Source organism: Apostichopus japonicus, chromosome 5, assembly GCF_037975245.1.
Source record: "Apostichopus japonicus isolate 1M-3 chromosome 5, ASM3797524v1, whole genome shotgun sequence".
In the NCBI taxonomy this organism is placed as follows: domain Eukaryota; kingdom Metazoa; phylum Echinodermata; class Holothuroidea; order Aspidochirotida; family Stichopodidae; genus Apostichopus; species Apostichopus japonicus.
In genome coordinates, this window is record NC_092565.1 from 23967579 (window position 1) to 23994400 (window position 26822).

The 26822-nt window shown below is 36.8% G+C and overlaps 2 protein-coding genes and 1 long non-coding RNA gene across 9 annotated transcripts in view; 1 reads left to right on the forward strand and 2 right to left on the reverse strand.

The window, feature by feature from the left end:
• LOC139968108 (fibrocystin-L-like) overlaps positions 1-11851 on the forward strand; it is an 88054-nt gene extending 76203 nt beyond the window's left edge. For 2 of the 7 annotated variants that reach the window (XM_071972477.1, XM_071972484.1), the window contains 7 exons: positions 166-329; positions 641-749; positions 2532-2573; positions 5849-5978; positions 6567-6706; positions 7723-7995; positions 8908-11851. In XM_071972477.1, coding sequence (XP_071828578.1) covers positions 166-329; positions 641-749; positions 2532-2573; positions 5849-5978; positions 6567-6706; positions 7723-7995; positions 8908-9053 — 1004 coding nt within the window. In that variant the 3' untranslated portion in view covers positions 9054-11851. Of the gene's footprint in view, positions 1-165; positions 330-640; positions 750-781; positions 891-1805; positions 1824-2531; positions 2574-5848; positions 5979-6566; positions 6707-7722; positions 7996-8907 lie in introns of all 7 variants that reach the window. The other 5 variants (XM_071972480.1, XM_071972478.1, XM_071972479.1 and 2 more) reach the window with 5 other exon arrangements.
• On the reverse strand, positions 11658-26500 carry LOC139968110 (dihydropteridine reductase-like). The gene is made up of 6 exons (XM_071972485.1): positions 26262-26500; positions 18336-18525; positions 17784-17927; positions 16689-16797; positions 12612-12695; positions 11658-12060 (listed from the first exon to the last, which is right to left on the reverse strand). The coding sequence occupies exons 1-6, from the start codon at positions 26352-26354 to the stop codon at positions 11961-11963; spliced, it is 720 nt and encodes a 239-aa protein (XP_071828586.1). The 5' UTR covers positions 26355-26500; the 3' UTR covers positions 11658-11960.
• On the reverse strand, positions 20818-25341 carry LOC139968111 (uncharacterized). Its single transcript, XR_011793222.1, has 3 exons — positions 24228-25341; positions 23213-23362; positions 20818-22787 (listed from the first exon to the last, which is right to left on the reverse strand). It is a non-coding gene; the product is annotated as an uncharacterized lncRNA (long non-coding RNA).
• Positions 26501-26822: the final 322 nt, after the last annotated feature.

Genomic DNA, 26822 nt, shown 5'->3' on the forward strand with positions numbered 1-26822 from the left:
TAAATCTATCAGCAAACTGTCAAACGTTTTATCAGTCAATCCTCATTACATTTGACGACTCTATTTTCTCTTCTACACAGTTACCTCTTTTATGTCTTCTTAAATCTTCAAGCCAAGATCATTCTTTCACCTGTTTCATATTCATCTTTTTAAATAATCGTTTAGGTTCGATTCTGATCTCGTTCGATGTCACTGGAGATGCGGAAGAGGTACAGGCAGAGATGTGGGAGGATATTCTGGAAGGCCAACTGGTTCTTGACTTTAACGGCCATGTTCTAGAAGCTGACACTTTCTTACTGGTTGAAGGAGAAGACTACAATGGACCCACTGTGAGTAGAAAAGTCATCTTAAAAAATAAAAATCTTATAAAGTAAAAATGCAAGTGATACATCATGAGAACATTAAAAGGCAACAGGTCTTGTTTGTATTAGTATCTATGGTTTCAAGGTCATCAGTATTTGCTAAATATTTATAAAAATATGTTTTTTGGAGGTTCTGCCCCTCAAAGTATTTGCCACTGGCATTGAGGAAATTTTGGTTTTATATTTTCTGAATGGAGGAATCAGATGATTCTGTTTCCTTCTGTAATTCTGTGTCCATTATCCAAGCATTATTTGTTTGCTTCTCTATTCCTCCCCAGGCTAATGTAACAGGGTTTCCTATCTGGGCCATTATTGTAGCTGTGGTGGTACTTCTTCTAATGTGTATCATTCTTGTACTTGTGGTCTACAGACTATTCTTTCACAGAGGTTAGTATGGTCAATTAATCTTGCCTCCCAAGGCTAATGTAACAGGGTTTCCTATCTGGGCCATTTTTGTAGCTGTGGTGGTACTTCTACCAATGTGTATCATTCTTGTATTTGTGGTCTACAGACTATTCTTTCACAGAGGTTAGTATGGTCAATTAATCTTGCCTCCCAAGGCTAATGTAACAGGGTTTCCTATCTGGGCCATTATTGTAGCTGTGGTGGTACTTCTTCTAATGTGAAGCGTATCCTGCAAGGGCAAGACTGGATGAATGGCATGAAATCTGAATTAGAACCCTAGTTATTAAATGTGATTGTATGTCACCCTATCTTATTGTCATTTTAGTGTCCCTTAATAACTGCTATCAATATTCTAGTTGTAAATGAAAGTCAACGGTATTCCATCATTGATCAGTCTATTTGCTGATAATTAAGGAAGTTAGCTCAACAAGAAATTATTTGTTTTTTTCAAATGTTTGAAGTTTTGCGTACTATGATGTCTTTTTGACATTCCCTTGTATCAATTTTAACTAATGATTTTTTTTTGTTTTTGGAAGAAGGAAGAATAAAAACTTATTGTTTCTTTGACCAATTGTAGAAAAAAGCTCCCCAAAAAATAAGAAATTGAATTTCTGTCTTTCTATTGATTCCTTAAATGGCATCTATCCAATATGCCTGTTTTTTTTTCCAAATAGAACTCACCCCATCACACCCCCTCCCCTCCCATCCAATCCATCAACACACACCCTCTCAGTCATGTTGCATCACTTAAAGTTTATATTATCCCTACCTGACTTTGACAAATTTGAGTAATACAACAGTGTGGATTAGTCCTGATTTAGTCACTATAGCCATAGGTACATGTATTGAAACCTTAGCTACTATGATTTAGTTTTCTATTATATCCAACTTCACATTTGGGAAGAGTTTTATATTTTGTGTTTCCAGCTGTTTTTTTTTTGGGGGGGGGGGTTTATTTACCAGGTTCCTTTCAGCTCATTTTCTAGCTATAAATGTATTTTAACATATTTTACTCTGTTGCAATACCATCTACCACAGGAACGAAAGACGGATACAGTAAGTATATTGGAGAATCGTGCACTAAATCCACACACTAAACTTCACCGTGTTCTATTCGATGCACATTCAGAACCTTTCTAATTCATTGATATTCTTCCAACGGCATTAAAGCAGCATTTCATGGTTTCACTCTCAGTTTCCACTGAAATAACGTGTTTGAGTTATATCTTTGTTTGATCCAACGGCAAAGAAACCTCGTTGGATTTCACTTCTCAAAAAGGCTTTGCAGAGAATATTTTGATCCCATATCAAATAACAAATGCCTTGCAATATTGTTCAGCAGCTAAACGAATGCAAAGATATGTCGCAGGTTTTGTAGACAGAAGTGATAGTAATTTACAATTGACATAGTTCAGAACTCTCCAAACTGCTGTACAAATTTATTGCCTGCTTAGCCTAACATTATTGATGCTAACATTAATGATGCAAGCTCTGTGATGTCTCTCTTGGATTCAATTTGTTTTTAAATTAATTTTTTCACTTGTTTCCTAGACTTATTATGAGTAACATCAAGAGCACATTCATGTTAGGATATTGACAATGTTCTGTCTGTGTCAAAAACAATGCTTAAGTTGAGTGAAATCCTGTATGCTGCTTTAAGTATTTAAGCAAAATTGATGTGAATAATGATTTTATCATCAGAGATTTAAGTTTTAATTTTTTTGACATTGTTATCCTTTCTCTATTGATAATGGTTGAGTATAGTACAGAAGAGAGACAAGTATCACCCCTCCAGAGCGCAGGATGGTAAAGCTAAAATAAATCTTTATGCTTTGCCTGTTGCAAAATTTAGCTTGCTTACTCCCTAGTAAATTTAACATAATGTGCCATATCCATTGCTCACACAACACTTTTGTTAATAATAATCATATGCAAAGGTAACTACACTCAAGCCTCAAAAGAACATCGATTGAGCAGGGAACTACTCATCCATCAGAAAATCTCAAGGGTGGTGTGGTTGTCTGACAAAGATATTGGAAAAACCTTAAAAATCAGCAACTACCTCACCCCTCTCCCTTCCATCACCCCTCTCCCTTCCCTCACACCTCTCCCTTCCCTCACACCTCTCCCTTCCCTTACCCCTCTCCCTTCCCTCTCCCCCTTCCCTACCTCCTTTCCCAATCATCTCTTTGACTAATCAATACACACTGAGCACTTAACCATCACAGTGCATTAATTTGCTGTGCATACATTCTAAATGACAGTCCTTCCTGAGTATTTACCTCAGGTACAGTGAAGGAATACTAAATTACTAAATTATAACAAATTTTCCAGGAAACATTAACATTTTTCCTCATATAACCTTATAATGATCCTTATAATGATTCATACTGTGTTAGATATGGAAAATCTAGTGTTTACCTAACAAAAAACAAAACCTTTCTTCCCCTGCCCTTTGGATAACATTAGACATTTCATATAACACAGACCCAGCCTTACACTGCTTCTTGTACTTTAACTTGATTGATGATCACTTTGAAGCTAAGGTCAAAGTTTAGGAATTTATGATTTTAGCAATTATTGCCCATTTTTTGGCAATAACTAATTAGTGACTGATGATAGTGACATCATATCCTAACTGTAAAAGGTGATGAATGTAAAGCAAAGTGAAATAGTTGTTTTTATAATTTTTTGGTTGAATAATTGCAAGGTTCAATAAGTTTCATAACAGTAGAAATTCTTTGTGTTAGTGAAAAGAGAGTTTCTGCTTTCCATAATGTCAAATGTGACAGAATATTCATATACTATAATATATTATAATAATATATATATTATAATATATTAGAAAAGACTGAGTTATTCTTTCAGTGATTGAGAAATCTTGTAATTTATATGAAAGAAACTAATAAATACTTATGGCAATTTGAAGTGCATTACAAGTCCCACCATGACTTATTGCTAGTGCTTGCTTAATACATAATTAATCAGCAGAGCAGGCTAACATGCTTTAATTAGATCATATGACCGCTTTTCTCTGCATATTAATTAACCCCTCCTGCATAACACCAACCCTGCCCAACTGGCAAATCCTAGCGTATGACACTTAGTTTTAAAAATCCTTTGAGCCAAATTGTCTTGCATTCCAAACACAATTGGATACAAATTATGATTTAGGGACAGAGTGTACATCATAAATAGCACAATAATGGTTATGTCTTTTTCTGATACCATCTGCTCCGAGATTTTGACAACTTGCGGTGTAGCTAATTTTATCTTGATATTTTTTAAGTAATGCAGAAGTTTTAACTGATAACCAGCACAGAATATCTGGCATAACATTCTATCACCTATTAACTTGGTAATAAATCTGGTCCACTGCCTCATTGGAGTTTGTCTCATTATCTAACCTATTTTAACAATGCAATTTGTAACTATTAAACTAATCACTTTTCTTCACAAGTTAAAGTAGTATTGTGTGTATGACTTAAATTGTATATATTAAGCTGATTTGAAGAGTGTGTTTTCATCATTTCATAATCTGTTTCAAACACAGCTAAGCTTAAAATCCGTCAGCCTTGATCAATTGAAACCATCAAGTTCATATCCCTCAAAAATGCCAGAATGATGCACAAGTATTTAATTGATGGAACCATACTATGAAGCTCTAAGACCGTATGTCACTGAGCTATGTTCGGTTACTCAGTGTTTCTCAAGAACTTTAATGAACATAGCTTGTACATTACTTATACCTTTTCAATTCCTTCCATCAGTTGAAAAGATTATAATTGTCCCTTTGAACTTTTTGCTGTTTTATACGTAAAGGGTGTAAAGCGAGTTAAAGTTAACAATCTAATTGGTCATATAGATGACATTTATAGATGTAAGTTAGTGTTTCCCTCTTGCTATGTTCATAGTAAAATGGAACTAAACAATTGAAGACAGGGAGGTGGCAGACTACGGTAGTACATATTGTTGGATTAAATATCCCAATGAACTATGACTGCAATAGCAAACACTATAAACTATCCCAATGAACTACGACTGCAATAGCAAACACTATAAACTATCCCAATGAACTACGACTGCAATATAACACTATAAAATATCCCAATGAACTACGACTGCAATAGCAAACACTATTAAATATCCCAATGAACTACGACTGCAATATAACACTATAAAATATCCCAATGAACTACGACTGCAATAGCAAACACTATTAAATATCCCAATGAACTACGACTGCAATAGCTAACACTATTAAATATCCCAATGAACTACGACTGCAATATAACACTATTAAATATCCCAATCAACTACGACTGCAATAGCAAACACTATTAAATATCCCAATGAACTACGACTGCAATATAACACTATAAAATATCCCAATGAACTACGACTGCAATAGCAAACACTATTAAATATCCCAATGAACTACGACTGCAATAGCTAACACTATTAAATATCCCAATGAACTACGACTGCAATATAACACTATTAAATATCCCAATGAACTACGACTGCAATAGCAAACACTATTAAATATCCCAATGAAGTATGACTGCAATATAACACTATAAAATATCCCAATAGCAAACACTATTAAATATCCCAATGAACTATGACTGCAATAGCTAACACTATTAAATATCCCAAGGAACTACGACTGCAATATAACACTTAAATATCCCAATGAACTAAGACTGCAATAGCAAACACTATTAAATATCCCAATGAACTACGACTGCAATAGCAAACACTATTAAATATCCCAATGAACTATGACTGCAATAGCAAACACTATAAAATATCCCAATGAACTACGACTGCAATAGCAAACACTATTAAATATCCCAAGGAACTACGACTGCAATATAACACTATTAAATATCCCAATGAAGTACGACTGCAATATAACACTATTAAATATCCCAATGAACTACGACCACAATATAACACTATTAAATATCCCAATGAACTACTACTGCAATAGCAAACACTATTAAATATCCCAATGAAGTACGACTGCAATATAACACTATTCTTTTAACATGTTTGTTCTGAATTTCTCCTCTCAGGTTCAAAGGTCGGGTCATCAGTCATAGAGCTTCCAATGGAGGGTAAGAGCAACAAGGATCTACAAGAGCAACCATTCCTCCGTTCGTCAACCCCGACTATCTTTGTAGATGCGAGTGACACTCAAAACCTGTAAGTAATCTTGATTTTAATGTCCAACAGTTTTCAAGCAATTGCTATAATTTTTAAATAGATTTTCACCAGAACATTTAATGAGTTATTATTGTGTACTGTTATTCCTTTTACATATATATTGCCTATATGTATATCAATATATATATATATATCTATAACAGACAAGTGACTGGGAAATTCCATTAGTGATTACTACAGTTTAAATATTTGTTAGGCGCTTGCACATCAACCTGTTGCGTAATCATGAGCTGCTCGCTACGATTGATATAATTGCTGGAACCCATTGATCAGGCAAAAATCCCGGGTATAATTTTCTTTTGTTATTAGTGTACAGTCACTGCAGATACCTTCAACCTGACAATTAGTGATCATCAGGTGACACATCCATTACCTCATCTCATCCTTACCTTTGCTCCACTCAGAAGCTGCTAGCCCTGTTCCATCACTCTTTGGACTCAATTGAATATTCTTTAAATTAACCCTCCTCTCCAGTAATACCAGAACCTGTTTGTTTTCCTCAGACTGCATTCTATCGTTCATCAATGTCTTACACTATTTATAATAACCTACTTCTCATTTATACAGGATCAATCAAAGTTCTGCCAGCCTTCGTGACAATATCTCCAACGGTAGTCGCTCACCTCGCCTCAACAAACCCCGGAGATCTCCAGAGCTCGGTGTCACAAGCTTACCTCCAGGATTCACTGATGGCCAATACATCTTTGGTGAGAATGTCTTTTGTTTTGTTCGATATTTCATTTCACTGGTAGGACGGTTCATTACTTATTCCACCAGGACATCTCATATGTACTGAGATAAGGACTTCAATCAACAGTGAAGATTGCAATCTCATTCATTGAAAGCCAAAGAAAACTGTTGTTTTGCACAAAAAGGTTTTGAAATGTGATGAAAGTGCAATACTGAGGAGTCTGACACAGATACAAATAGGTCTGACACAAATAAGGTTGCAATATATAGTTAATATCAGGGGGTAGGAGCCGGGGGAGCACTGGGGACACCTGCCCCCCCACCCCCACTTTTTCCAAAATAGCAAATGTGCCTTACTGGCAAATAAAATGTGCCCTTTTGATGAAGAAGTGTCTTTTGGATATCTTAAGCCATTGTTAATTTGAATATTTTATTTCAATTATTCATGTGCACCATAATAGTATTGATCATATATATTTAAGTGATATGGCCGGTGTGTATCGGTTTATAGCATAATGAGTGGTGGTTATGGAATGAGAAAGTGCCCCTCTGATGTTGTGCCCCCACCTTTTGGATGCTTCCTATCCCACTGCTTAATATGCAACAGAATGTTCTCTCCATAATAATACAGTTGTAAGTAAACATGAAACTCACTGCTGAATACTCTTGACTTATTCAAGCTGTATTTTTAGGTTTCTCTGGTATCTGATCTGATGATATCAGTAAATAAAAAAGAAGGTATGTTAGGTATGTAGATAATCTGGTGCCTTCAAATCCATCAAATTTGAATCAGGATTCATGAAGATAGGCATTAACTTCAAAGATTTTCTAATGAAGAAATAATACATTTTATTAAATTTATGGGATACAGAATGACTGTGTTCTTATTACATATATCGAAGCTTCTGTTTTTCAGCATTGTACAATCTGTGGCCCTGAATTGTGGTATATATTGATAACATGGGAGTACAGACAATTGAATTACGATCATTAGGGATGTTATTGTTCAACTTTCACACTATTACACCTACAGAGAAAGATGATGTTGAGGAAATGTTTGTGATGGTCAAAAACCAAGACGGCACCTTCCAGAAGCTGGGTATGATTAGCGTCAACATGGTGGGAACCATCGCTGACATCCGCAAGGAGCTGTCTGTGAATGCGCTACCGCCAAAAGTTCGCGAGAAGCCTTTCATCCTTTTAGACGAACAGCTGAAGGATTTGAGCTCTGAGAAGGAGAAAGCCCTGGTAGCCTCTGAGGTCTACGCTGGGGAGTGTGTGTTGATGAGATGGGTGGAAGACGGCAGTAAGTATTAGCTCTTTATTTAATATTCAATACGCATCAGTCTATGGCAGCAAGACACACATAGGATTCATTACTATGAAAATTAGGAAAGGGGAGGGCCCATTCTGTGTCAGGAAGTGGAGGGCCCATTCTGTGTCAGGAAGGGGAGGGCCATTCTGTGTCAGTAAGGGGAGGGTCCATGCTGTGTCAGTAAGGGGAGGGTCCATTCTGTGTCAGGAAGGGGAGGGCCCATTCTGTGTCAGTAAGGGGAAGGCCCATTCTGTGTCAGTAAGGAGAGGGCCCATTCTGTGTCAGTAAGGGGAGGGTCCATTCTGTGTCAGTAAGGGGAGGGCCCATTCTGTGCCGGGAAAGGGTGGGGGGGGGCATCAGTTTCAACATGATAAACTTTAGGAGCATTAATGATAACATTTGGTAATGATACTGCTATTGTTAATGCTAGTACTAGAGCAATTAAATTGTAGGGAAAACAATTTACCCTATCGGCGGTCCAGATCCCTGCACTTCAAACTGGGACACCCATCACATTTCCTAATATGATGGATAGTAGGAAATGTTTGTAATACAAAAATGATTTTAGTAAGAAAAAAAAAACTTGTAGTATAAAAAACAGGCTATTTGATAAACTACGAACCAAATCTGTTTTTAAGCCGCTTTGAATCTTGGGAATTTATGCAACTTTGATGAGATTGATAAAAAGCTATATGAGGGCTCGGATGAGAGTAGCTAGAATTGAATATATCAGGGAAGAGAAAAACCAACTGTCGATGTTTATTTTTCTCTGAACTGCATCCCTATGAACCTCCCAAAGGTGTCACCACTTTGGATTCCCTTACCAGGCCTTACATCAAGTATTCCCTAAATTACATATTTGTATTTGTATATGCATTTCTCTATTTGCTTCCTCTGCTGCAGGTATGAAGATGATCTGTGTGTGTGGCTTGGTCGGTCAGTTCAACTGCTCATTGTGCCGTAAACAGAGCTACTGTAGCCCCCTCTGCCAGTCCAAGGATTGGCCCAGGCACAGCATGCAGTGTACCATCTACAGTGACAAGTTTTAGTTCTTTCAGTGTGAGCAGACTCCTCAACTTCTTAACATTTTGTAGATTTTGCACTTTTATTTGCGACCAAGGTTTACACCTCTAGCGACATAGATGTATAGAAACCTAGTATAAGAATTGTTAGATTTTATTTGATTTTATCAATTTTTCTGCAAGTGCACTTTTTCTTCTCATGATCTTTTTTTTTGCTTAATTATGACATCACTTTAAGCCAGTCAGTTTTAACATATTTTGGTTCTTAGTTAACCATTCCAAAGGTTGCTTAACTAAACATAAATAAATACCATCTTCAATGGCTTCATTATAAATTCAACTATAAATTTATTGATCCCGAGTCAATTTAATATTCAAATTGATATCATAAACTTCAATCACGTTAGGGTATAACTGGCAAAACTCTTTTAGTCAAATACAATACATACTCCTGTATCAAAGCTGGCAGTTATAACGAGCTGGTTTCAGTTCATCAATTTAGTATGAGTTTGTAAAGTTAAATTCGTAGACATTCCATTTTGCTCATTTCTTTTTGCACAGTTAGATTATTATTGCCTACTTTCGAAAATTCACCAAAAATATTGTACTGAATCTGAACATAATTTGTAATTTATTAGTTTATTATAGGAGAGCAGCTTCCTACGGTTATGACAAATTAAACATATGTACACTACTGTTTGATGTTCAAACTTTATACATGAATGTATCACATTCATGTTCAAACATGAATGTATCACCTCCACAGTATCACCTTAAAGAATCGGTTTTAATAATTTTAATGTAAGTGTGAAGACAGCAGTGTGATGATAGAGTTCAGAAAGCCAAATGTAGGCCTCATTAAAGACTTCCATTATTCACTTGTTGATGAAGTTAATCGGCAAACTACTAGCGCTTTCAACCGTCCTAGGCCTTATCTCTTTCAATAGAGTTGAGAGCAATGAAGCTTCTTCTACCAAAATTTTGAAGTGATATTTTTGAGGCGATGTTGATTCTTCTCTTTGTTGAAGTATTTATAAGTACCCACCAAACTAGCAACTTTCTAGTATTTTAATATAGTATTTTAATAGCATTTTAATGACCACCTTGACTTGTAAACAAAATTGCTTGCACCACTTAGTCTTTTCTTGGAATGGTCTTTTTAAACAATTTAATCATGTCACAATTAGACAGTTTTTGAACAACGATATGTCACCATGATCTTCTAAGAAATAAACTGAGTGAAAAGCAAAACATAAGCAGTGTTACGAATGATTTTTTTCTTTCTTTTGGAGAGAGAGAGGATAGATAAAGTTATGACACTAGTGCTAACAGATGTCAGCAACACAAAAGGCATAGCTATAAATTCAGTTTACTCCTATCATCTCCACCATTGAATGTTGAGCTCGACTGGACTCTTCGATCGAGATGAACAACATTATCCTCTCTTTTGAATTTGTGGTCTGCTGGATGAATATGTGGCAGAGGCTCAGTACAAAAACTACTACCAACAACAAGATAGCCAAGATCCCTTACAGCATTTTATATGCAAACCTTAAATGTAACCTGTGCACGCATGGACCTGTTACTGAATATGGTTGCATTCACATTCCAAGTAAGAAGCTCATTCAAGCTTTACTTTTACAAGGTTTTCAACATTGGACCAATGTGAACCTCCAATGACCTTTGACCTATATGAAAAACAAAAGGGGTTTTGTACTGTCTAAGGCAGATCCACAGACTGAGTTTGAAGTTCATCCAGGCTTTACTTTTGAAGTAGAGAGTTTTAAGTTTTCAGATGATGACCTCAAATGACTACTGCAGATAACAGAGTTCTTTACTAATATTAACTTTTAGATAGTTTACATGCAAATGGCTCACACACACACATACTATGAACATCACATAGATTCCTATTCCAAGTATGAAGATTAACCATCATGTACGTTTTGAGTTAACAAGAGTTTACAGGACAAGGCGTCACACACAAATACATACACACACACACACCAAACACACACCAGCACAATGATTCGTTTTGCCTTCGGCAAGGAATCCAAAAAGGATGACATTTTTACTTTGGTGAATACATCCAAATCTCTTTATTTTATATTTATAATTTCTTCCCATGGTTTAAATGAAAAGCTTAAAACAATCAAAAAAGAAAAGAAAATCAGAGAGCCAGCCTCAAGGTTCTTTTGAAAAATGAGCAGGGCTTCCAGTTTCATGATAACCAGATGGTAGTGATGCCTTTACCTCACTGTTTATAGTTCATCTTTGATGAGTAAAAATGATCAACATATGGAGTACTTAGTTATAACATGATTGGAAGTTACGCCGAATCTTAGAAATAACCAAACCAATTTCATGATTGTTTCATGTTCCACATTTAGAGGTCACATCAAGTGATATTTAACATAATAATAATAAATCAGATATATGGTGGTAGGCATATACATCATGAAAGTTGATTTCAATATAAACTGTTTCAGGCTGGTTTCTTGTTCCCAATCGATCAAACCAGAACTCTTTCGCCCAAGACTTTTTCACTCACACCATAGTTCATTAGAATGTACCTCAGTCCATTGTCTCTCAACAAAAGTGTTCATTGATGGGTTAAGTCCATCTTCACTCCCACAGTTCAGTTTGAAGTTTTACTAAGTTCTTTTCACTCAAGAGATTGTTCTTTGGAGATCTAATATGGAATGCTAGTTTATTAGATGGAACTCTATATTAATATACTGTATTATGCATATGGAGATTGCACACACTACAGTCTCCCCATGCTTTTTGACCACTTACTCTACCTTGAATCTTGAAGCTGCTAATATAAAATACTCTCATGATTCCCATGCAGACTTAATCAGTTAAAATCAACCTCACATATAAAGGTGGTTTATTTCAGTATGCCAGAAATCAGTCATAAATAGGACCAAATTAGGCAATCTCCTGACTAGTGTGATTATCCTTGGTTACTAACTGGACCAGGGCACCCGGCTGTGGTCTTGACACTCCAGACGACCAATTAAAGAGAAGCCTGTATTCAAAAGGAAAAAGAGAATATAGGGTAAAACTGGGTATTGATATATGCACTGCTACTGTATGGCCTTCCAAGCTTACATTCATTATTTGTATACTATTCCATGCACTGTTGCTATAATGCCTTCCAAGCGTACATCCTCACTTTACAGGAAAATGAGCTTTTGCCTTTTAATTCAATGCTTTTAAAATAACGCTTTCTCACCACAGCTTCAATACATATATGGTTGGATATTGGCACAGTAATACAAACTTCTAGTCTCTTCCTATAATAATGAGCAACTCATGAAAACTGACAAAAGAATCACTGCCTTTGCTGCTGTCCTTCCAAACTGACATACATTGCATATTAGAGTGATATTCTTATAGCAGTGGTTGGAAAGTGCTAAGAAGTTTACCACTTTATATATATGATATATATATATAGAGAGAGAGAGAATGAGAAATGCAAGCTGGGGGGCAGAGTAGAGAGGTGGCAAGCTGCAGCAGAGGATCTCATTGTAACAAAAAGATTATTCATACTGCAGGAGCAATAAAACAATATCTTACTCTGAAACATATTCCATGCTTGTCCAGGTCGAGAAATCTGCCTCTTTCATAAATTTCCTGTTATTTGGTGTGTCCAAAGTAACGCTTTATCAACAGAAAATTGGAGGAAAAGATAGAACAACTTTACTGTGACAAGAACATTACATTACTTATATCAAGTTTAAAGCAGATGGACCAAACTATGACAAAAATGCAACATACAGTCAGCAGGAATGCTTCATGCATCCTGGAATGAGCTAAACTAGAAGTAAAATACAATGGTTTCTTGGTTTCGATGATAATCGCAACCTTTCTAGTCATGCAGGCAGATGTGCGTATGTTTGTGTGACGCCTTGTTTGTAAACACGATATCTCAAGAAGGGAAGCTTGGACCAATCTCATAATTGGTGTGTAGGAGTACCACATTGAGTAGAAGAAGACAATTGTTTTTGGGGAGGTCAAAGGTCATTTGGAGGCACCAGGGGTCAAATTGTGGAAACCCTGTTTCATAATCCACCATATCTCCCACTGATCAGCCTATTTGAAAATGTGCATTTTGCCTCATAAGAATAGGAGAGCATCCTTAGTTAAGAATCAGCAGTCTTGACCAAACCTCCATTAACATAAGTGGGTCAGTAACTTTTGGAGTTGCCATGTAAGTCGCTGTATACATGCCTGAGCACAAAGGTGTGAAGTGAACGTTGTACTGTTGGTACATACAACGTTGCTATTGGAATGGATGATATCATTGTGAATCATTGGTATTATATCTTTGCTTGTTCAGTTTTTCGCAACTGACGAAATTCAGTGCCAAATAAAACTTCAAGTTTGGATGTAGTAACGTTGGTAAATGACCAAGAGCTGTTTACAAAAATGAACTGTCGCCTAGTTAAATGTTTTAGAGGCACACCAGATGCAACATCTTGGGGAACAGGGAGTAAAAATCGGCCAGCCCCTGCTTAATGTACAACTTGTAGGTGTACCACATTGAGTAGGATAAGCCTGTTGTCTTTGGTAGAGATTAATCTGTATCCTGCATACAATAAAAGTTTCCATCTCAGTAATCAGCTGCCGAATGCATTTAGAATTATGCTTTTCAAGAAATCATTTATTTCAGAGCAGCCATTTATATTCAAAATGGGTTCTTAGAATCTCTGTTGTAATCTATTTAATCCTTTTAAATCTTTCATTTCTAAAAAAAGAAAAAAAAAAACCTAATCCTCCATCTTATTTGTTCATGCTTTCATGATTGTACATTTTACATCTTTTGTGTATCATTATGTGTCCAATTATAAATTTTTTAATTTATAATGGAATAAAGAAATTGAAATACATTAACCTGGACAGACTATGTCAATGAGGAGAAGTGCAAACAAACGTACCAACCATGTCTGGTCATGTGATGTGCTCCTTGTAGCACTTAACTCTTATAGTACTCCTTGAATGTATATTCTACAACAACTAATGTCACAATCTCATAGCTACCACATTCCCTGTGAAGCTACGTGAGCAGTGAGATCCAGCTATGTGGTACATTTTTTTCAAGGTTAACAGCAATTTTTTATTTGAAAATTGCTATTTTGAGTATTTTCTTTCAAAAATCAAAATGCAGCTGGAATGCACTCAGCTTATCAGACAGACATGAGAAGCAGATGACACAATTCGTTGCTCACACAAGGCTCCTTGCCATTGTTGCACGTAAACAAGCGCGTATCTTTAAGACTCTGGCAGTAATTTTCATGAGAGGGAAAGTAAACTTAATCATCCAACCCTAAGTAATTATTCTCAAATTGTCCATAAATACCCACTCTAGTGGCGTTAGTAGAACCTGGGAGCATGTCACATTACCCTCAATGGTTTTCTACTGTGGAGTGCTCCTTTCAAGGAAATTTTAGATTCGATGATATTCTTGAAAAGGTCATCAGTCTTGCCTCAAATTTTAGCAGGCTAAAAACTGCTAGAAGTTTTCAACAGTACTCTCCATATAGAGGAGGGTTCAATTAGGCATTGAAATGTCTCAGTGCACCAAAATGATTTGAGGGTGGAAATAAAATGTGTGTTGAAATCTGAGAATCAGTGACCATTTATTTGACTTTCTAGCATATTTAGGGGCATCATAGATCTGATAATCTGTACAGTCTAAGTGAGACAGGAGTGACACAACCTCTGGAAATTATTTATGATTTATGATTTGAATGTTTACAAATATTCCAAAATGTCATTATAGCAAAAAACAAGGCTTTTCATTGATTCCTAGCACAGCTACAGCTAACACTGATCCAGTTCAAACAAATACTTATTATAATATATATCTGTTTTTACTCTTCTGTATTACTACACACTCTAAACCAAGAATTGTGCCTGCTTCCTGATCTCTACTTAAAAAATGAAAAAATAACTGCAGCAAAATTACCTCAAAACTGACTGTCTACTTTGATATAACCTTGCTTAAGAACTGTAATCACAGAAGAAATCTGACCATTGTCAAACTGACCCCATTCTCAGTTCCAGTCCTCTTATAATAATGAATGATAATGACTTAGGTTAGGGTTAGGTTTCTTCTTCACATAATCTCAAACCAACAGGCTATCATAATCAAGAAGACTTTTGGACAAATGGATGATTGCACAGATGATGGCATCCACTGCCATCCATAGCTAGTCCTACATAACAATGATGGTGACTTACGGACAAATGGATTGCACAGTCGTAATGACTGGCAATCCACTGCCTTCCATAGCTAGTCCTAAATCACAATGAAGTTGAATTACGGACAAATGGCTAACGCAGTTGTAATGACTGGCAATCCACTGCCTTCCATAGCTAGTCCTACATAACAATGAAGTTGACTTACGGACAAATGGATTGCACAGTCGTAATGACTGGCAATCCACTGCCTTCCATAGCTAGTCCTAAATCACAATGAAGTTGAATTACGGACAAATGGCTAACGCAGTTGTAATGACTGGCAATCCACTGCCTTCCATAGCTAGTCCTACATAACAATGATGGTGACTTACGGACAAATGGATTGCACAGTTGTAATGACTGGCAATCCACTGCCTTCCATAGCTAGTCCTAAATCACAATGATGGTGACTTACGGACAAATGGATTGCACAGTTGTAATGACTGGCAATCCACTGCCTTCCATAGCTAGTCCTAAATCACAATGAAGTTGACTTACGGACAAATGGATTGCACAGTTGTAATGACTGGCAATCCACTGCCTTCCATAGCTAGTCCTAAATCACAATGAAGTTGACTTACGGACAAATGGATTGCACAGTTGTAATGACTGGCAATCCACTGCCTTCCATAGCTAGTCCTAAATCACAATGAAGTTGACTTACGGACAAATGGATTGCACAGTTGTAATGACTGGCAATCCACTGCCTTCCATAGTTAGTCCTACATAACAATGAAGTTGACTTACGGACAATGGCTAACTCAGTTGTAATGGCTGGCAATCCACTGCCTTCCATAGCTAGTCCTAAATCACAATGAAGTTGACTTACGGACAAATGGATTGCACAGTGGTAATGACTGGCAATCCACTACCTTCCATAGTTAGTCCTACATAACAATGAAGTTGACTTACGGACAAATGGATTGCACAGTCGTAATGACTGGCAATCCACTGCCTTCCATAGCTAGTCCTACATAACAATGAAGTTGACTTACGGAAAAATGGATTGCACAGTCGTAATGACTGGCAATCCACTGCCTTCCATAGCTAGTCCTAAATCACAATGAAGTTGTCTTACGGACAAATGGCTAACGCAGTTGTAATGGCTGGCAATCCACTGCCTTCCATAGCTAGTCCTACATAACAATGAAGTTGACTTACGGACAAATGGATTGCACAGTCGTAATGACTGGCAATCCACTGCCTTCCATAGCTAGTCCTACATAACAATGATGGTGACTTACGGACAAATGGATTGCACAGTCATAATGACTGGCAATCCACTGCCTTCCATAGCTAGTCCTACATAACAATGATGGTGACTTACGGACAAATGGCTAACGCAGTTGTATTGGCTGGCAATCCACTGCCTTCCATAGCTAGTCCTACATAACAATGATGGTGACTTACGGACAAATGGCTAACGCAGTTGTATTGGCTGGCAATCCACTGCCTTCCATAGCTAGTCCTTTCACCAACTGATGTACTGCAGCCTTGGCCATCCCATAGCCCATCATTCCTAGTTGGCAAGGAAACACAGAATCAACTTTAGCAAACTGTAATACAACCACTGATCAGAGGTTGATTATTTCTAGACAATGTGCAGATTATTCCACCAGCAAGTTTGATGTCTGACGAGACTGGCATTTTAAGAACAGACTCTCAGAGCAGTTTGTGTAAAAAGCTGGTAATATCAACTTTATTAATGACCACTTCAAAGAGGAATTTTGTCTGATTAACAATATACTTAGATAGTTGGACCCAGCAAAAGCAAACAGACCAATCATTTTTTCTACAGAAAGATCTAACAGTAAACTTGTGCATTGCTGTGCATAGGCAGTGTGAACATAATATAATCTTTGAAGCAACATCAAAGGGGAGTCTTGCCTGTGTGATACAGAAATGTAGAAGTGAAATAACTAGGTAATCTTACAGAAGGAAGTCAGCCTAAGTCAATCACTATGCTTATAACTGATATACACAATTAGAGTTTGCATTTTCAATTCCTGTGAAAAAATAAGATCATACAAATACACATTTCTTCACTGAAACAGACAAGAAATGGATATAGATAATGATAGGCATGAAGCTAGAAAAAAAAGACCTCTGTCATTCATGGTAAGTCTGGCTTTAACGACCATTATAACAGATGAACTGATCAGACGAACCCATCTATTCTCCAGTTGTGATAGTGAACCAAGTATAATGTAAGTCAAAATAAGGGTTTATAAGTCATACCATAGTCCTTATTTTACATCTGACCCAGTGCATCAGGGAACTATTGGCAAGTTCAAACAAATCTGGAATTATCTGTGGTTATGAATATCCACAGTGTGCAAAATTTAAACACCCAAACGATATTATGATGGATATGCCTTTTCTTTTGGTAATGAGAATGTATTTTCATCAGATATACTGTCAAATTTATGCCTAAGTGTGATAATAAGGTGCTTTTACACAGGGAACTCACCCCTAAGGAGAAAGGAATTGTTTTTGTATTCTTACCTGGTGTACCTCCATCTAGAGATGCCTTAGCACCTGTTAGTTGTAGAAGACCACCCTCCTTCAGGTGTTTGGATGCCAGATTGGCAGCAATGACGGAAGACCACACACTCTGTTTGAACATCAGGTCAGAGTTCTTGACAAGTGCTGTGTGTAAGGATTTCAAAATAACATCAAGTTTAAAAACTTTCCAAAACTCCCTCACACCTAATTATCAGTTCAGTGTTTGCACTGGATAGTAAATTAAAAACCTGGTACCAGTTCACAAGAGCAGGTCAGGAACCTCTGGTACCCACTATGACATCAAAACATGCACAGCCACATGTTAGGCAGTCTTAGCATGCCCCAACAAGAGCCTGTAACTTGCCAAAAGAGAAATTAAGAATTCATGACATTCAAGCTATTAATTCGACATAAATCCTGCTGTTTAATGGACATTGAATAAGTTTTCCCAACCTCTGATGGACACCTCCCCCCCCCCCCCCCCCAGCTTGCTACTGCAGATCAAGTACAGTAGGTTCTACTAACTGCTGAACCATTGTCTATTTGACTCACCTTTGGAGGCTGCATTTCCACCAGCCCAGCCTCCTGCAACACATAAGATGGCATCAAGCTTTTCTTCTTTGAGAGCCTCTTCAATTTTGCCTCCAACTTCTGTTTCCTGTTCAGTCCAGACATCAGTCTTTGTGATGATTATGTTAGCATTTGCATCTTCATTTGGAAAGAGGTCCACGGACATAACCCACTGTTAGGAATAATTGGGAAAGAAATTACTGATCCAAATATTTCATAAATTGACATTATAAGTACATTACACCCTGGATTATCAGAAGAAAGTAATTGAGTTTCCTATACCATAGTGTGCTATTGTAATGGACTACACAATGTGCTTTGTAAGAAATATATATATATATAATATGCAGGAAATGCAGCCTCCAAAGGTGAGTCAGAGAGGCAATGGTTTAGCAGCTAGTAGAAAAATTACTCCAGGTAAGTCCAAAATGTCTGGTTCTTGGATCTTGAAGAAAATGTGCAAACAAACGGGTAGGCTATATAAAGATAACATCATGTGTAGTAGGCTCCTAGGCTACAGTAGCAGGATAGGTAACCGAACACCACTATAACGTGAACGATCAATGAATCTGTGAATCAGGAAGAAATTTATGCTTATCTATATCACCAAACAATATAAGATGATACCTATAACATTTTCTGATACTTCCTTCCCCCAAAAAAATCACAGCTTGATTGAAGTTTGGATATTTGTAGAAATGAATTGTATGCATGTATGCATGTATGTATATGTGATCTTCCCGCAAGCAGGAACTCGCGAAAGAAGCCATGGAGGCTTATAGACTCGCAAGCTGACCGAAGCCAATCTCTCGGCAAACATCCATTTAACGTCCATGTCGGGAAGTTGTTATGGAACAACGCCCTTGCCAGACGACACACATTGCTGTCGGCGGGAATCGAACCGGGGATCTCATGACTGGGAGACGCCGGCGTTAACCACTAGGCTATACACTCCGCCTGCATTGCAAAGGTGCAAGTCGAAAGCCTGAAACATTTAGCCCAGTGCTTCTCAACCGGGGTCCATGTGCACCCACAGGGGGGACTGAAAAGTCTTAGGGGGTGAATTGAGAAGAATGGGGAATTGGTGGTCCACTTCATATCTAGTTGAGTATGCATTCAACGCTGTGACAGATATTGTAACCAAGAAAGGTGATAGCCTGGACGTAACACATCGCCGCGATATGTCTAAAATTAACCAAGCCAAATCCTGATATTAAGGCCCTCGTGCAAGAGCATCAAGCTATAGGGTCCCATTAATCATTGAACTGATTACTGAACACTTGTAGCCTACTGTTATTCTACTGTATATCCAAAAGGATTACAGATTACAATGAACAATTTATTTTGTAAATTGTAGAGTGAATCGTAACAGGTAACATGAACATTGATTGACTTGTAATGTTCGCCATCATAGCATGTGAAAGAAAGTGATTGAAAAAATATGTGGTACATTTTTGTGGAAATATTTGGTGGGAGACAAATGAGGAAACACTTTTTCACCCAGGAATCTGAGAGAAAAGGTTGAGAAACGCGGATTAAGCCAAATATTCAATGTCACATGCAAATCAAGAAACTGACACACTATTTCTTGTGACTGAAATAAGACCAGTAATCAATTTTTCACAAAATGACTGAAAATAGATGATATAACTTGATTTAATCAAACAATAATGTAGTCAATGATGCAAGCTCTTTACCACCATTAGAATACCATGGTATAGTGTGGCCATTTCTGAATAAGATTTTTGGGGTACAGTACTGTAGATGCACTAACCACACAACTAGAGAAACTACACACACTTTTGTGATTATTTGTCAAAATTTTCAGTTTGAAATACTTTCATAGCTAGGATTAATTCTATTTTGATAATCCTGGACAAGTTTAAGTCCCTATGAAGAAAAATTTATATTCATGGCAATGAACTAGTCTTGCCACCAATTTTTTTCGTTCTTCAGACCCTGTCATTCTTATTGGTTACAATATTGTCAGAATTTTATAAGTTTGCTCTTTTACTAATGACTAGATAACAACATTGTCTAAAATCAGAAACATTTTTACGTTCTGGCCAACCACAGGGATAATTCCAATTGGCATTGAGCATCAACAGATTTGTTGGTTGATGTACCTCTCCAGCTATTGTAGCCCTGTCAGAATTCAGAATGTGGATGACTAAGCTTAAAATATTCCATGTCTTATTGTACAGCATAAGGCTCTTTCCATGAACTTGGGGCTCCTAGTGTGACATTGGGGTCAAAATTTCAAACTACTTACATTCCAGATATTTTGTGCTGTAAGACCAGCAAACTATATGTAGTCTCATATTTTTTAAGTATTTAAAGTAGTTCCTTACCCGTGAAAAGATTATCTCAAACTTTGCTTTGGAGATTCAAACAAAAGCTCAGATGTAACAGGTTACACCGCTCTATATTCAAATAGTTACAATGAAATGGGAAACAAAGTAAGTGTTTTTTCTCACATATAATTTTAATTATAACCATTGACAATAACATAGAAAAGTAAATGTGCTTTCCTTAAACTTTGGAAAAATGGTTTCACACTTCTTCAGTGTAAGCATCGTTGCTCAAAAATAGGCTTAAAGAAGTCAAGAATATGAGTAAGACATATAAGTTCAAAGAGAAAGCATTCTCAGATTAAATAGTCTCATCCATGTGATTTTGCACTCCAGTGCAATGTTTCTCAGTACATTTGTTCATGTTTTAAACATATTATTTCTTTTTGTGAGGCTTTTTTCTAACATGTTTGACTATGGTTTGGATGTAACAGTTACACCGTGTATGTGTTACATCTGGAAAAATCATATAAAGCTGTTCCTATTTGTTCCATATAACATCTCATGTGAAATGGTTTTCTAGAGAAGACTTGTGCTATGAAGAAATATCATTTATGTACTCTTCTTAAATCATTTATGTCAGTACCTGTTGTTTTATATCCAGGCAGAATTTTGCTCTATAGTAAATGCTACTTTGCATCACATTTGGAAAGTGCAATCGATATGTTGTCTCTATGCTTTTTCTACAGTAACTGAACATATATGGTCAGTACATATATATTATGTATGCAGTAGTTATCTATCAATGTCAAATTAATAACTCACATGCAGGCAATATTCTCCCTTTATAGAATAACATAATTGCAACAGTATACAGGGGACATTTAATAATACTATTCAATGAATTTCCACATTCCTCTTGAAGCAAAATTTGGCAGATATGAAATTTTACTTGATAAACACATTGTTCACATTATTTTCATACAATGTTTGGAAATTCTTTTAAGTAAACTCTCACTGGAAGTACATTTAAGTTATCTTAAAGACCTTTCTTTGTTTGCTTTTTAGATTCAGGATATCTGAGATATCTGTCACCCACTTTCCAACAATACACACCTTGCCAAATCCCAGCAAGTTCACCTCGGGAAAGATGAAGAAAAATCAACACTTTCAATGCCAAATATTTTATTTTCTTATGCTAAACTAGCTCATAGATGTAGCACTTATAATTACTTTTAGTCTTTCAAAAGTTTGAATTGAAAGAATCCAAGTTTAGAAAATATGACAATTTTAATTTACATAAATGCTCTGAACATTATAACAGCAGTTTTACACAAACTTTGGAAACTCTTGCATAAACATTAACTGGATTTAAAATTCATTTATCTTAAATAACTTTTTCTTCTTTTAAGTTTTCAAGATACCAGAGATATCTCTCATCTGCTATTCAACAACATACCCCTTGTCAATAGTCAGCAAGCTCACATCAGAAATGATTTCATATAATCCTTCATGATGATGCACTAACAACAGTATTTCCCCATTTCAAATTTAATAAAGAAGGGTTTCCTAGCAACACCTGGAGGATAATCTAAACACAGATGAAAAAAAAACAACACTCTCAATACCAAATATTTATTTTTGAAATGCTAAACTAGATCAAAGATGTAACACCATATCATAACTTTTAGTCTACAGTAGTTTGAATGGAAGTAAACCAAATTTCAGATCACACCATTCAGTAAGTACTGGAAAAATAAACACATTTAACAATTTTTAACAGATTAAAAAGCAATCAGCAAGAACATGTCATTTTACAGTTCAACTCTCTTCATTCCCTTCATTCTGTTGTAAACAAAATCAATTTTTTCCAGCTCATTGACTGTAAATTACCCACTGCCAACCAAGGAAAGTGGCCCATTGATAACGTAAGTACTGTGGTTGCACAAACTACAGTGCTCAGACCTTTTTGGCCAGTCTCAAGTACGTTCATTATTTTCTGAGTTTCTGGCTCTATGAAGGAACTTGAACCAGAAGAGTTCACCTTCAAGCCTTTTAGTCTTCCAATATAAAGTTCATTGGTGTTAAAACATCATAATATTTCTCCATTCCCATTTTAATATTCATCGTCAGGCCTGCATATCTGAAAAGAGAAAAAATTGCTTCCATATAATTTTTGAAAGGAACATGTGAGGGATGGGAAAAAGATTTTAAATAAGCCATTTCTTCCTCCAACCCCCAAATCCCCCCCCCCCCCCAACCAATGACCAGGACCACAACCACCTACTAAAGAAGACCTTAAAGAATGGGGCAGTTTCAGAGACAAAGATAAGGTATTCAAACAATTGAATGAATCACAAATGCCCAGTGTTTTTTTTTTAATATTACAATTAGGTCCAAAAATTGTATGGACCTTGGCTCTTAATAAAATTTTAGTTGGCACAGTTGTTGTGTTGTCTCATCCGTAGTTTGCACCCAGAATTCATTGTAAACTTTCATTCTCTCTTGACTCATTGAAAACCTGTAATAGAAGCCCGAACGGCATCCTCTTTTTTATAGGCTTCATACCTTACTGGATCTTCTTGAAGTTTGGTGCGCCAGTTCGAAGAACGTGTCCGGTTACTTTTTTGTTCAACTTTTACAGCTGCAGTTTGAAGCCAACTGCGGAGCTTTACTTTTAGGCATTACTATTCCATTTTGGCCAAAACAAATGACGGGCTGGAAGAAAACAAATAATCACATATAAACTATTTAATAAAGAGTGAAAGGACATTTCAAGCTAGGCCCTCAGTGAACACAAACCAGGGACCACACCTAACCTGCCTCTGGTAGGCCTAAAAAAGATTCAACTAATGTTTGAATTAGGCCTAACACACAGTTAGGAATTTTAAAATGGTAGCCTAGATGTCAACATGCACCATCCTACAATTATGTTAGGCCTTGAATCAACAAGGTTCACAGCTACACCATGATGTTAGTGTTAACTCGATTTGTGCAATTGATCTCACAAAACTTGAGAAGTCTGCCTTCTGCAGTCTAACTTATTACTGTTAGGCCTAATTGATAAACAAATTTTGAGTTATCCTTTGAATTTTTCATATTCAAGAAAATAGCTTTATTTTGCATTGTTGAACTGTCTATGTTTTAGCTCAGTTGGTACAGACTTAGTAGGCTAGGAACAAATGTTTAGTTAAGACACTGCTAGGCTATTGTAACCGTCCGTACTACAGTACAACTACAAAGTGAAAACTGCACTAGGCCTAACGTTACGATTGACCATTAACGTTAGGCACAGGTATAACGTTAGGCTAAGCCAAACACTGCAACAAAATAACACTACGGCTTCGTTTCCTCACTGTGATAAATTTCATAAAGTGGCACTATCAAATTATTTTGGATGGTTTGGAACATGTAAAAGGTTGGTGGGGTATTTTTATTCGAATGTTTTCCATGACGGACGGTTACGTTAGGCTACCTGTTAATGTGTTGAGGGAGGTTAGGCTAGGCCTAGGCCTATTCTCGCGAGATCGATACTACGATCACCGTAACGTTACTTTGGAGTGAAAAAGCTTCGAATACTTACTTTAAATCTCGTGTACAATAACCATCCGATTATATCCGTAACACCTAATGATAAGGTTATCTTGATTTGCTGGAATCACACAGTAAAGCCCAAAATAAATTGATACGGTTCAAGGTAGTAATCAGACGTAACGTTCGTGTTTATTACACCGTGTACACCAGTAGGCTGTTGATAGAGAATCTTCTACTTGGTCGAAGGGGAAATCATTTAGAGATTGTTGTTTTGTACCAAATGTTTGCGGGAATGTAGCTCAAATTTGTCTTAATATTCTTTGATGAAAGAATTAAACATACGGAAAATGATACATTGAATATGTATGTTGGACGTAACATTTTCTAAGACGTAACATTGTTACACCAAATTTTAAAACTTACCTACGAAAAAAAGAAATGAACAATCCTGCCGTCCATACCCGAGGGAAAATCCCTGGTCTAAAATGGCTACGTAGTGGGCTATTCTACTTGTTAGGGGGATGGCTATCATGTTTAATGAAATAACATCGTGACCCAGACGTAACATGCGGCCGTTACACCTTATCTCCAAGAAAAGTTTTAACTTACATTTCTTTTAAAAAACCCGCACCTTGGCAACTTTTGTGACACAAGCAGGTGTAAATGGGCAGAAAGAACTTAATTTTAGAAGCACAGTACCTAACACACATGTGAGAAGCCAAGCAAGTGGTTGTTTGGACGTAACATGGAGTTTTTTGTTGTTACACCAAAAGTTACGTCTGAGGGAAATTATATTGGCATTCAGTTCAACAATATGCAGTTTGTGTGTTGAGTTGGGTTGTTTATTACACATCAGAGGATGTGTTCTTGTACATAACAGTAGATAATTTTAATATGGCAAGGATGTTTTTAATGCGAATATGTTCATTCCAAAAAGAAGATAATTATTTGTCACAGAATTAACTGCAAATTATGGGATAACACCACAACATTTTGTTTAATTTTATTCATAAAAAAAATCCATTTGAGCAAATTTGACACTGAATGGAGAAAAGAATATTACATTTGACAATAACAAATGAGTAAAATGAAAGAAAATCATTGGCAAGTTGATTTATAAATGAAAGTATATTTGTACTACTGAATGATGCCTTAGGGCCCCAGGTTCATGGAATGAGCCATAACTAAAAAATACCCCCCACTTTTCTAACAGCTAAATCTTTTGCTGGAGTCAGAGTCTCTGTGCAGAAATGATTATTTAATGACACATCTTCCTGACATAGGCAACGCTTTTGAGAAAGACATACATTGTCATAACATGAAATTTGTTTGCTGGAGTCATGGTTATTAATTATGAGGCCATAGCCTATCCGAAGAATTGTTTTTTAAAGGAGTCGTAGTAGCAGTAAATAACTTGACTGTGAGTGTGACTTCACCTGGAACAAAGACTTTTTGAAAGGCAGGGTAAGTATAATTGTACTTGATGTTCTTTTAAAAGTTCGCTACAGAACCTGTTTTACCGAACAACTCGGTGTGTAAAACATGTTCAGATTGTCACATTCCAGTGTTTTTAGTTAGGCCAGGCTAAAGTTGCCTACTGTAGCCTTCACAATGGAACCCAAGCGGTGTGCGGCAACTGTGGCCTTTAAAGGCATTGAAGACTCCCCCCAAACCGCGTGCCGCGCTCTGAAAAAGTTAACTTTCCGTTGCTAGCAAATGACGATTTCTTCTTGTCGCTACAAAATGCAGACAGTAATGAAACTAGACCTGAGATGTCCACGCTGCTATGTACAGTGTTGTGGGTACTGACCGTAGCTGTATGTATTGACGGTACACTAGTGTCTAATTACGGAAGGTAGCAAGCTGTGTGTGTATTTTCTGGGATCGATGGTGGTATATAACACTAAGTTCTGTTACACCTCATTCGAAACTAGGTCAGATTACCGGCATCAGACGTCTCTTTGTGCGCGAGTCTTCGCACCCATTAACGTTAGTCCAACTTTGGCCTAGGCTAGGCCTAGGCCTAAGTTACAATTATCTTTTTTTTTTTAAACATAAAGAGCTCTTAAGTTTTAATACAAACCCAGTTATGAGACTTGAAGTAATTTACGACAGTTGCTCCTAATGCTCCTTTTCCTCCGTACACTAACACTTTCCCGCTCGTGGCCGTCGCCATATCACTATCAGTTTCAAGCAAACCACTTCGGCAACAACAAGTTACAGCTTCCACACTTCGCCTAACAATTAACAGATTAGAGCAACGGTTAACAGTTATGTGTTGAGTTGGCTATGGCTTGTAATGCTAGCTTTGTAGAATGAGTGCATGCCTAGATCACAGAGAGTAATCGAGGGTATTCTCTTTTCGTATCAATTGATCCGTGTCCCAACGTGCGCACACCATTAAGCTATAGAACGCCAAACATACAAAAACAAAGGATGAATGTTATCAGTTGTTGAAGGAATTGCTGTAAATGGTGAAGGCATCGAAAACTTCGTTGTTGAAATTATCTTATTCTTATATACATACTGTCCGTGAGGCCATAGCTACTCGGTGACAGTATAGCATCAATTAACGATGACATCATTACCAATTTGTCTCAACTTATCTTCAGTCTTGGCGTTTACATGGTTTATTTACGTCTAT